At 45.4% G+C, this 11,565-nt stretch overlaps 1 protein-coding gene across 3 annotated transcripts in view; it reads left to right on the top strand.

Annotated features, from left to right (window-relative positions):
- The window catches only part of PTPRA (protein tyrosine phosphatase, receptor type, A), a 120,325-nt gene that overhangs the window by 99,806 nt on the left and 8,954 nt on the right, over positions 1 to 11,565 (top strand). For 2 of the 3 annotated variants that reach the window (XM_010836506.1, XM_010836508.1), the window contains 9 exons: positions 48 to 84; positions 4,140 to 4,237; positions 5,516 to 5,635; positions 6,461 to 6,627; positions 7,121 to 7,256; positions 7,928 to 8,077; positions 9,489 to 9,582; positions 9,902 to 9,978; positions 10,465 to 10,599. In XM_010836506.1, the coding sequence (XP_010834808.1) occupies positions 48 to 84; positions 4,140 to 4,237; positions 5,516 to 5,635; positions 6,461 to 6,627; positions 7,121 to 7,256; positions 7,928 to 8,077; positions 9,489 to 9,582; positions 9,902 to 9,978; positions 10,465 to 10,599 (1,014 nt within the window). The remainder of the gene's footprint in view (positions 1 to 47; positions 85 to 4,139; positions 4,238 to 5,515; positions 5,636 to 6,460; positions 6,628 to 7,120; positions 7,257 to 7,927; positions 8,078 to 9,488; positions 9,583 to 9,901; positions 9,979 to 10,464; positions 10,600 to 11,565) is intronic. The other variant, XM_010836507.1, reaches the window with a different exon arrangement.

The raw sequence follows: 11,565 nt of genomic DNA, 5'->3' as shown, positions 1-11,565 counted from the left end.
ATTTTCACTTTCTTTTTCTCCTCTATTTCCCCCTACCCCACTCCCAGGGCTACCAGGAAAAGAACAAATTCATTGCTGCACAAGGTAAAATAAGATAATTTTTTACTCTTGGGTTTAACCATGAATGGGCTTGGGTTTTTTCTTCCAAATCCTAAATAGATTACACAGACTGTATTAGCTTCTGTAATTATTACCACCTGAAAGAAAAGCAATTTACCTTGCAGGTTTCTAACTAAGGGGCTTCATCTTGATGATTTAGTGTCCAGGGGTCCTTTGAAATAAATTCTTTTTTATATGTACATAAAAAATACTGGAGAACACTACACACACACACACACACACACACACACACACACAACACACACTCACAACACAGTCTAGTGAGCTTCTCTAAAGAGGATTAGAGACTCAAAGGTCCAGTCTGACTCATCTCCACCCACTCATGGGCCTGAGCTCTACTATTATTCACAGAAAAGTGGTCTAAAAACCCTCAAATCAGGGACCCAATGTGCTATACATGCTCTGTACACATTTCCACAGTGTAAAGTTCTAATAAGTGTCCTCACTTTTAGGATCCTAGCAAAAAATATCTTGATGTTTGTAGCACTGTGAAGTAATTGATGTTATTATGGTCCATCAAAGCCCATTTAATTAATCATTCAACAAATATTTATTGACCATTTATTGTGTGCCACGCACTGGCCTAGGTGATGGAAATATGTACAGGAATAAAATAGAGTATGGTCTCTGCCTTTAAGGAGCCTTTAGTTGGTAGAGGATGCCGTGCTGTGCTAAATTGCTTCAGTCATGTCCTACTCTGTGCCACCCTGTAGACTGTAGCCCCCTAGGCTCCTCTGTCCATGGAATTCTCCAGGCAAGAATTCTGGAATGGGTTGCCACTTCCTTCTCCAGGGGATCTTCCTGACCCAGGGATCAAACCCACATCTCTTAAGTCTCCTGCATTGGCAGGCGGGTTCTTTACCCCTAGAGGATAATTTGTAGCAAAATAAACAGAAACTTTGGTAAGTGGCTATTCTGTTCAATACAGTAGTTACTAGCCACAAGTGGCTATTTAAAACAAGATTTTAGGGAGTTCCCTGGCAGTCTAGTGGGTTAGGACTCTGCACTTTCACCACTAAGGACATGGATTCAATCCCTGGTCAGGGAACTATGATCCTGCAAACCATATGGTACAGCCAAAGTAAAATAATTAAAATTAAATAAAATTTTAAATTCAGTCCCTCAGTCATACTAGTCACAGTGACTAGAGACTACCGTATTAGTGCAGATATGAAACATTTCCATCATCGCCTAAAATTCTGTTGGACAGTACTGTAAGCATGGTAAAATAGGGATAGAGGTAAAATAAAGTAGAGTGGTCAGGAAAAGCCTTATATCCTCCTTGCTCTTGAATCTTCTACCAGGGCCTGGCCCTTGCCTAACCAAGCCCCACTACCCTCCCTCTATAGCCATCTGTCGATCCAGGGCCACTCTCCAAGGCCCAGCTCATCTGCCACCTACTCAGTGATTTTGGCACCAACAACCACATACAGTCTCTTCCTCTGTTTGTCATGGTGCCTTTTTGATGCTAAAATATTTCTTAGTCACCTTTGATTTCCTTCTGGGCCTTTTCTCAGACTCCCTCTTGAACTTCACAGAACTTTGCTCTTCTTGAAACTCTGTTATTTCCAGACATTCTGTTCTCTTGATTTTTCTCACTTCTCTAAGTATTCTCTCTCTAGCTGTTATTCTTCTTTCTGCATCTTAAATATAGTTTCTCTTGAAAATTGTAGATGGCTACTTCTTTAAAATTCCATTCTTGTCTTTCGTGGCACATTTCTGTCCATTCTTCTGCCTCCTCAGCTTTTTGTTCTGTCTGAACTTGAATAATGCTCAAAGATCCCCAGCATTCTGTGTTTACACAGAATTCTTTACCCCTTCTTTACTCCCCACTCCCACCCCCTCTTTGAGAGAGTTCATCTAATACCCACCTCTGTTTGACTGGCTGCTGCCTCTCTTGAGCTCTGGAGCCACATTTTCAAACTAACTTTGTGCCCCTCCACTTGAATACTCTCACAAACTCTTTAGATTCAACATCAGAAGCTGAAATGTGACTTCCTCAGCCCAGAGCTGCTTTTTCTCATAACTTCTTTGGAGACCTAATCACCAAGCCTAATTTAGGATCATTCAGATGTCCTACCTGTCCCTTGCTTTAAATACGATTAGTCCTCCGGTTTCTATCTCCAAAATCGGCCTTCTCTGACACGCGCCCTTGCTCTCAGCTCTTCTCGTTCTGTTGCAGTAGCTCACTGATTGATCCCTGTAGGCCCTAGCTTTGTTCCTTGCATTTCTTCCACCAGAATGACCTTTCTTAATGTAAAACTTCTGTCAGACTCGCATGAACATCCTATAATGATTTTTCATTATCTGTAAAACAAGCCTTTGTAAAGACCTGGCCTCCAGCTCTTTAGATTCTGGTACCTCACCTATCTTCCTAGCTTCGTCTTCTCTCCTCCACACCGCCAACACAGTGAGCTCACCTTCAGCCCATGTGTGTTTCACACTGTTAGCCCCCGGCCCCTCTGCCTGGAGTGCCTCTTCTCCCTGCGCCTCCTTTCTAAATTCACGTCTGCTTTATCTGTCCTAACACATGGCTAAGATGTCACCTCCTTCAGGAGATTTTTCCTAACTTTACCAGGCAGTGAAACAGTTTCCCTCTGTACATCTTTCTGGCATGTGTCCACTTCTGACATGATTTGTTTCTCGTCTTAATATTTTTCTTTTTACCAAAGGGAGTACAAAATTTCTTGAAGAAAGTCAAAAAAGGTATTACAAGATCTATAGAAACAAATTCTCCCCTCAAAATTTTATCTTCACCTTTTTAGTCTAATTCAACCATTTTTATCTGTTGACCTCTTCTTATACTAATGCATGCTGCTGCTGCTGTTGAATAGCTCAGTCATGTCTGACTCCTTGCGACCCCATAGACTGTACCCCTAGGCTCCTCTGTCCATGGGATTCTCCAGGCGAAAATCCTGGAGTGAGTTGCTGTGTCCTCCTCCAGGGGATCTTCCCCACCCAGGATTCGGACTGTCTTATGTTTCCTGCATTGCCAGGTGGGTTCTTTACCACTAGCGCCACCTGGGAAGCCCTATTGTATTACTACATAACTTATTAAATCTTACAAAACTACATCACACTCAGATGTGTCCCTTTTCCCTGTTCTCCCAGTGGAGTTAAATCACAATTTGGAGTGAAGATAATACTTGTTATTTACGTTCTTATTACTAGGCCAGTGTTATTCACAGCTAAAGCACATAGTATTATATGATTTTTTTTTAATTGGATACAGTTTTTGGTTTTCTTCTTTCCCAAGTGTTAATAATTACCTTTTTTCCTTATTTACTTAATTTTGTATATACCTAGCACTGATTTTTTTTTCCCCTCCAAACGCTTTGCTGGAAATACATATTTTCTCTTGGTACCCTCAGATACATGAGGTTTAATTTTTTTAAGTTTTTCTCTTGGGATCCTTCTAGAACCTTCTTTCGTTCCATTCTGGGTTGATTGCCCTTTAGCCTCTAGCAGAATAATTATCCTGAGCCTTCCCTTTTCCAATACCCTGGGGATTCTGTTAGTCTCTGTCCTATATTAGATCCCACTTTTTTATTTATTTATGCCCTTTTAGTGGCTTTCTGGAAAAGGCTGTATAGGAAGTAAATTTTAAATTTCGGCCTAAGCAATTTACCCAACCTGTTTCACTAAAGATACTCACCTCACAGCATGGTAAGAAGAGTAAATGAGATATAAAGCACGTAGCTCACTATCTTGCCCTTAATACTGGTATTCAGTAGGAGTCATGATTCCTAATCCTCAACTGTAGTATCCTTGGGAAACATTGTATGGGTCTCTTTTTATTTTGACAACTTCACACCCCCAGTTCACTTCCTATTGAAGTACCTGACACATACATGGTGGAAATGTTCAGTTAGTAGGTGGGTGGATGGGTAGATGGATTCTATAATTAACTGGGGACATGTGGGCACAGGCTTCCAAAAATCAGGAATGAATGTTCCTAATTTCCCAGCATCCTTCTTCCTCTTGCTGTGTGTTCTCATCTTTGCTGTTGGTTATTGTAGGACCAAAGGAAGAAACGGTGAATGATTTCTGGAGGATGATCTGGGAACAAAACACAGCCACTATTGTCATGGTGACCAATCTGAAGGAGAGAAAGGAGGTGAGTGGAGAAATTAGATAGAATGGCCTCTGATACAGGCATGACGAACAGAGGGACTGCTTTTTTGGTGTTCTGTGTTTGAACCTAGGGTGTCCACCTATTTTGGCTTCTGTGCCAGTCATTCATCCAGACAGACTCCAGGCCAGGGTGCCCACTACATTTTCCTGTGGCCTGGACGCCTTCGATGATCTGAGGGATATTCCTAGGACACGGCCTGTGTTTGGTAACCAAATAACTCACCTTAGATCCAAAACATCTTAGAAGAAAGACTTGGACCATTAGCCAAGGAAAAGCCTCAGTGAGGCTTTTCTCCCCTGGCTTCTCTTGTCCCTCACTCCCCTGGGTTTCTTGCTTTTGTTTTCTTGCTGTCCCTCCTCCCGAGTCAGCAGAGGGAGCTGTTTGGGCCCAAGGAAATGTGAAGCCCCGACCTCATCCTTCAGGCAAAGCTTCTGACTGGCCCTTTTCTTTCTGTGACTGCTAAGTCCATGCCTAGTCAGCTCCATCACTGGGCCACAGCCAGCACCAATCCTGAGTCCTGGATCAGGCCCCAGAGAAGAATCCCAATTCATGACTGTTTCTCTCCAGGATGGCGCCGGAGTCAGTCTAATACCCATGCTGGGCTGTTGGGTGTGTTGATCAGCTTAGGAGGGTTAGCTTTAGAGCTGGACTTTAAGTTCGTTTCTTCCATCCCTACCTGTGGCTCTTGGGAGCTGTTCAAGGCCTAATCCCCAGAGAAGGCCTTGGGCCTCTCATGGCAAGTTTACAGTCTGTATCAATCCATCCTAGTGACTTCCTCATAGCAGCTTGCTTTTTCCAGGGGATCAGTGGACTTGCCCTTAGAGCGTGACCTGGAATATTGTGGAAGTACAGATTTTATACATAAAATGGCTTCTGATTTGCCCTGAATTGAAACACTAGAGTTGGGAAAGAATGAGGAAATATGTGGCTGGGGCTATGTGTAAGTTAAGAGATTGTGCTAAATGGGATGGAAACTGAAGAACTTAAAAAAAGAACAGGGAGTTTCTTGCCAGCATAGTGATTAGGATTCCGGGCTTTCACTGCTGTGGCCTGTGTTCAGTCCCTGGTCAGGGAGCTGATATCCTGCAAGCTGCATGGCACAGCCAAAGAAAAAAAGGGAAACAGTTAAGGTCTGCAGCTGACAGAGGTGTGAGAAAAGGCCAGAAGGCTTTCTGAAGATTTCAGTCTGGGCTTTTGTGGTCCTTTCCTTTAGGGGTGGGAGGCCTGAAGTCAGGGGGATGCATGTCTGTTCCTTTCCAGTGTAAGTGTGCCCAGTACTGGCCAGACCAAGGCTGCTGGACTTACGGGAATATCCGTGTGTCAGTAGAGGATGTGACCGTGCTGGTGGACTACACAGTACGGAAGTTCTGCATTCAACAGGTACTGTCTACTGCCTCTTTTCTTGGTTCTCATTTAGGATCTGCTGACCATTAAGAGGGCAGAACAGGCTGGGTCATCCCCCTCTTACTCAGGGTGGTCAGGAGTCACTGAGCATGCAGTATGTTTGGACTCTAAAATCAGAGATCAAGGCTCTCAGAATTTTATCTTCCCCCCTCCCCCCGTTTTGATCAAAGCCAAGGGAGGAACATTTTCATGACTGGGAGAAAAAGTATTACTCAGGTGGAGTTTGGTCATCTTAAGTATCAACTGGGTGTGTCAGGAGGTAGTGTAATCTTCTGGGTACTTGACTCATCTCCTTTCTTACCCCAAAGACTCCTGACATCAAGGATGTGGGCCCTGCTCCTGACCCTTCAGAGTGACCCTGGAGGCTTGAGCAAAGATTGCCTTCAGCTGAGGGCAGTGTGCTGCTGTGAAAAGAGAGCTTACCAAGAATTAGGAGACCTGCACTTTAGTTCTGACCTTGCCTTTTACTAATCCTGGGACCATAACCAGGTCATTTAACTTTTTTGAGTTTCACATTCCATGTCTGTAGAAATAAATAACAATAACAGCCTTGACTACCCCATGGGGTTCCTGGGAAGGTTCTCTGTCCATGGTTAAAACTTTTCTTTTTAATTTTTTAAAAAATTTATTTATTTATAATTGGAGGATAATTGTTTTCTTGAGAAGTTTATTACTCTTCACTTCCCCATTGTCAGTGACAGCTACAGCTGGCCCTGGCCCCTTCAGTCTCACCCTCCTTCCCCTGGTGCTGCCCTACCCCAGGGTATCAGGGCCAACATGCAAGATCTCTTCAATTCACAGGTGGGCGACGTGACCAACAGAAAGCCACAGCGCCTCATCACTCAGTTCCACTTTACCAGCTGGCCAGATTTTGGGGTGCCTTTCACACCGATTGGCATGCTCAAGTTCCTTAAGAAGGTGAAGGCCTGTAACCCTCAGTATGCAGGGGCCATCGTGGTACACTGCAGGTCAGTGTGGCCTGACCCTTGGCTCCCCACTCATACCACATTCTGTTCTCACACTGAGAGCAGGGCAGGCATAGGAGCCCTGGCCAAGGAGGCTGGCACAGAGCAGATGAATTACCTAGGCCCCAGAGCAGCAGCCAGAGAGACTCTTCAAGTTTGGGTGCTAGGTGGAAAGCACTTGAAGAAAGAGGGAAGGGCAGTCCTCCAAGATTGGGGGTGAGGGGACCACTGCTGTGAAGCCAGAAAGCTAAGTTGAGTGCTGCCTTGTGTACGTGGACTCTGCAGACCATTCTAAGTGTCCCTGGTCCTGATAACTCGAGGTAAGGAGTTCACAATACAGTGGGGTTGTTGGTTCCATGAGAGTCCCAGCTCTGCTCCATACAGAATTAGAATGTAAAGGCTTGAAGAAAGAGCTCTACCCTGTGCTTCCCCCTCCCTTTGTGTTCCCCCAAGGCATGCTAGCCATCCCAGTAATACTCCTGCTCTCTGGCCACAGTGCGGGTGTAGGACGTACAGGTACCTTTGTTGTCATCGATGCCATGCTGGATATGATGCATACAGAGCGGAAAGTGGATGTTTATGGCTTTGTGAGCCGGATCCGGGCACAGCGCTGCCAGATGGTGCAAACAGACGTGAGTGGTTTGTGTGTGAAACAAAGGTGGGGGGCATATTAGGACCAAAACATCTGTCCACCTTGTAGATTACTCAATCTCCCAGGTTATTGTAAATGATCATCATACAGTGTGACAAAGGGCCTTATAAATTATGTAGTAAAAGAATATGGAGCACAGAGAAGGGTGTGCCCTCGGGGAGTCAGGAAGATGGGCAGATGTCATTTGCAGTAGGCCCTAAGGATATGGAACAGGTCCTAAGGGAAGAGCCATTGCCCCAGAGTGGTGACACAGCTCAGCCAGGTCCAGGAGCAGCAGTGTGATCAACTCTGGTTAGGGAATGGGGTGCAGAGGGCACAGCACTGGGAAGAGGGCTGGCATGGGCTTTCTGTGTCACTGGGGTTTGACAGCCCCTCAGTCTATCCATCTATGCTCTGGATATGGATGAATGAATGGATTGGATCTGTCCTTCTCTCCAGGAGAGTATCAGAGTAGGACTCTCCCTCCCAAGTTTAAGCACCCCTAGAGGGACTCAGGCATTTTGAGTCCTACCTCCTTGAATTTGGACAAGAGCAAATCATTTTATATGTGTTGGGATCAAAGAAGTGGACTGAAGTGAAACAGGAGTGTGGGAGAGAGTGCTCCGGCACCACCAGTGTGTAACTAGGAACTCTGCATCATCCATATTTCAGATGCAATACGTCTTCATATACCAAGCCCTTCTGGAGCATTATCTATATGGGGATACAGAACTGGAAGTCACCTCTCTAGAAACACATCTGCAGAAAATTTATAACAAAATCCCAGGGACCAGCAACAATGGACTAGAGGAGGAGTTTAAGGTGAGTTGGAGCTGAACTGTCTTCTTTCAGAAAGAAGGATCTGTGTGACCTGCGGCATACAGAATGTTTGACTGCTTTTGAGTTTACCAACAAATGGTAAATCCTCTTTCAAGGCATGTGGATAGTTAGGGAGGTGTGTCTGTGGCCCGTTACTCATACCCTGCTGCTGCTGCTGCTCCTGCTAAGTCGCATCAGTCGTGTCCGACTCTGTGCGACCCCATAGACGGCAGCCCACCAGGCTTCCCCATCCCTGGGATTCTCCAGGCAAGAACACTGGAGTGGGTTGCCATTTCCTTCTCCAATGCATGAAAGTGAAAAGTGAAAGTGAAGTCGCTCAGTCGTGTCCGACTCTAGCGACCCCGTGGACTGCAGCCTACCAGGCTCCTCCATCCATGGGATTTTCTAGGCAAAAGTACTGGACTCATACCCTAGTCATTCTCAATCCTGCATGTTAGAATCACTTGGGTTGCATTTAGGGAGTGGGTGAAGAAACAAAAACAGGCAGTGGTTTGTTTTTTTTTAAGTCCCTCAGCTGCCCCTCCCAGGTGATTACAATGTACAGCAGGAATAAACTTCTGCAGAATAAATATTTTTGGCTTTGCAGGCCATATGGTCTATTCACAACTACTTAACTCTGCAATGTTTTAGCACAAAAGCAGCCATAGATACCATGTAAACAAATGAACACGGCAGTGTTTCCATAAAACTTCATTTACAATCAGTAGACCAGCTTGGCTCATAGACCGTAGGTTGCTGACCCTGCCGTATTCAGATAGACAATGGTTCTAAACACATTTATGGGATGTGTCACAGTCTCAGCAATAAAAGTGCTCCCAGAAGCAAGAGATTTCTGGGTTGGGACGGGGAGGACCACTTTCCATAAGCACTCCTGAAACTAAGAGGTTACCTCGGGGCTCTGATTCAGCAACTCTGAGTTGGGGCCTGAGATTCTGCATATTTGACAAGATGAAGCTGATGCTTCTGGTTTATAGGATACACTTTGAGTAGCAAAGATCAGGAAGAAACCTTGGAATCAGGAGAAGAAACCATCTTAATAAGGTTTTTCTAAAGAAGGTAAGACAGCCTCTGGGAATAGAACAGCAGGGAGGGAGGGAGGAAGGGCACACTAGATTCCTTGCTCCAGGATCATAAAGTGCCAGTCCAAGGAAATAACACAGTGGTCCACAGGGCCCTGGAAAGCAGTGTTTCCCAGACGTTCTTGTCTTGTTCACTGATCTTAAAGTTGAAAAAACAATGGTCTGATAAGAGCATGTGGAAATGGAGATCAGGGCTCTGATGAGAAGAGCAGTGTGCAACCAGTGTGGCCTGGATGCAGGTCCAGTGACAGACATAATCTTGTCAAGTTCAGTTACTGAGACCAGTAATGTTTCCCTTCCCCTTCCCAATTCAGAAATTAACATCGATCAAAATCCAGAACGACAAGATGCGGACCGGAAACCTTCCAGCCAACATGAAGAAGAATAGGGTTTTACAGATCATTCCATGTAAGAGCCCTCTCCTGACCCCAAAGCCCTAATGCCCATCCCCCTTTCCCTTAACCCTTCAGCCTTCTTCTGTACTAGTTAATGATCAGCTTGGAGACAAGAATTATGACATTGTTTCTTATTGCTCCCAGTTCTTCAGTGGCTTTTGCAAAGAGCAGGAAGGCCAAAGTTTTCTGCCTCCTGGGATAGGAATAGGCATGTTGTTACCCAGCTGGAATTACGTCTGCCCAGAGCCTGAGAAGAGGCGGGGATAGATGAAAAGAGAGGGAGGAGAGGACAGGTGATGCTGGGGAGCCACAAGCTGCTGTCCTTCTTGCAGATGAATTCAACAGAGTGATCATTCCAGTTAAGAGGGGTGAGGAGAACACAGACTACGTGAACGCATCCTTCATTGATGTAAGTTGTGGCAGTGTCCCCTGAGCTCCCAACACTTCGTGGAGATTGAGCTGGGCCTTGCAGTGCTGCCCTCTTACTGCTTGAAAGGATGGTCTTTGAGTCAGTCATCAAATGCAGAACTGATACCCTTCCTGTGCACTAGGTCTGTCAGACCCCCCAAGAGTAGAAGGTGGGGTAACAGAGGGTAAACACCAATGTAAGAGCTGGAAGGAAAAGTTCACAGCACAAACCAAAGGCTAAAAACACTAACCTCTGGACCTTCCCATTTGTGCTCATCGTAGCCCCAGCCCCACTTCCTTCACCCTCATGCAAGGAAACCAGTGTGCCATCCAGAATTTGGTCCTTGGCCAAAGAGGAGCTCTGCCTGGGATTTGTTTGCCTCTAGGCAGCCCCCTCCCCAGCCCAGTGGCCTGTCTTCTCTACTAGCCCCTCCGTGATCAAACCATCTTACTCACATGTCATCTCACATTGACCTGGCCTTCATAGGGGTACCGGCAGAAGGACTCCTATATCGCCAGCCAAGGCCCTCTGTTCCACACAATTGAGGACTTCTGGCGAATGATTTGGGAGTGGAAATCTTGCTCTATCGTGATGCTAACAGAACTGGAGGAGAGAGGCCAGGTGAGTTCAAAAGATCCTGGGCTGTGGGAGACAAGCAACAAGGCAGGGAGAGGGGGGGAAGCTAAGAGGATTTTTCTTTGATTTAATAAAATAGCCATTGCCCAGCCTCTTGGTATTTGAACAGTCAGCTTCTCTCAGGACTGGTCTGAGTTTCCATTCGATTCCCAAACCTCTCACTTCTGTTCTAAATACAGTCTCCTCATGCCTAGCTTTGTACCTGCTACACCCCACCTCCATGGGCAGAGCAGAGCTAGCAAGATGAGGGATACAGAGTCAGACTGCAGCTCCATCGGAGCTTGTGTGAAGTCCCTTAAGGAGCCTTCCAAGCCAGAGAAATTAACCAGAAGACTGATGGGAAGATGGGTCACCTCTTTGCCAACTGCCCAAAAGAAAACAATAGAATTTGAGAAATAAAAACAAGAAACTTATTTTTTAATTGGATGACAGAGAATAATATTATGGTTTCTTCATATATATCCAATAGCTAGTTCCATAGCACATTTGCTGACCTGTTTATAGACCTGTTTATATACCACATGCTTTTTTTCTTTTTCCAGAAGCAAGAAACTTACAAGTTACAGTCAATAACAAGGAAATCTTTTTTTAAAAGCCCTGAGTCAATTAAAAATTAGAATTGTCAGTGAACTCAGAATATGAAGGGACCTTAGAGGCCCCTAGGCCAGCTCACATTCAGTGTAGGAAATCTCAAACACCATTCCTGAGTCAGAACCTTGAAGCCTCTGCTGAGTACGTTCAATCTCAGGGGTCGCTCTTTCTCTGTCCACTTCCCACCCCACCTCTCCCAGTATTACAGAGAGGCCCAGTCTTTGTTCAGATAGTGCTTATTATGTTCACACTCTCTCTGCTGTGGATGACAGTGCAGTAAATGGTTGCTTCATGACGCCTTAGCAGTGGGCACAATCGAGAGAACAAGCAGAAGAGGCCAGCAAGGGCCCTGGGGAGAAG

Source organism: Bison bison, unplaced genomic scaffold, assembly GCF_000754665.1.
Source record: "Bison bison bison isolate TAMUID 2011002044 unplaced genomic scaffold, Bison_UMD1.0 scf7180017864063, whole genome shotgun sequence".
In the NCBI taxonomy this organism is placed as follows: domain Eukaryota; kingdom Metazoa; phylum Chordata; class Mammalia; order Artiodactyla; family Bovidae; genus Bison; species Bison bison.
Note: the sequence above shows the minus strand (reverse complement) of the source record. Positions and strands in the feature narration are given on the sequence as shown.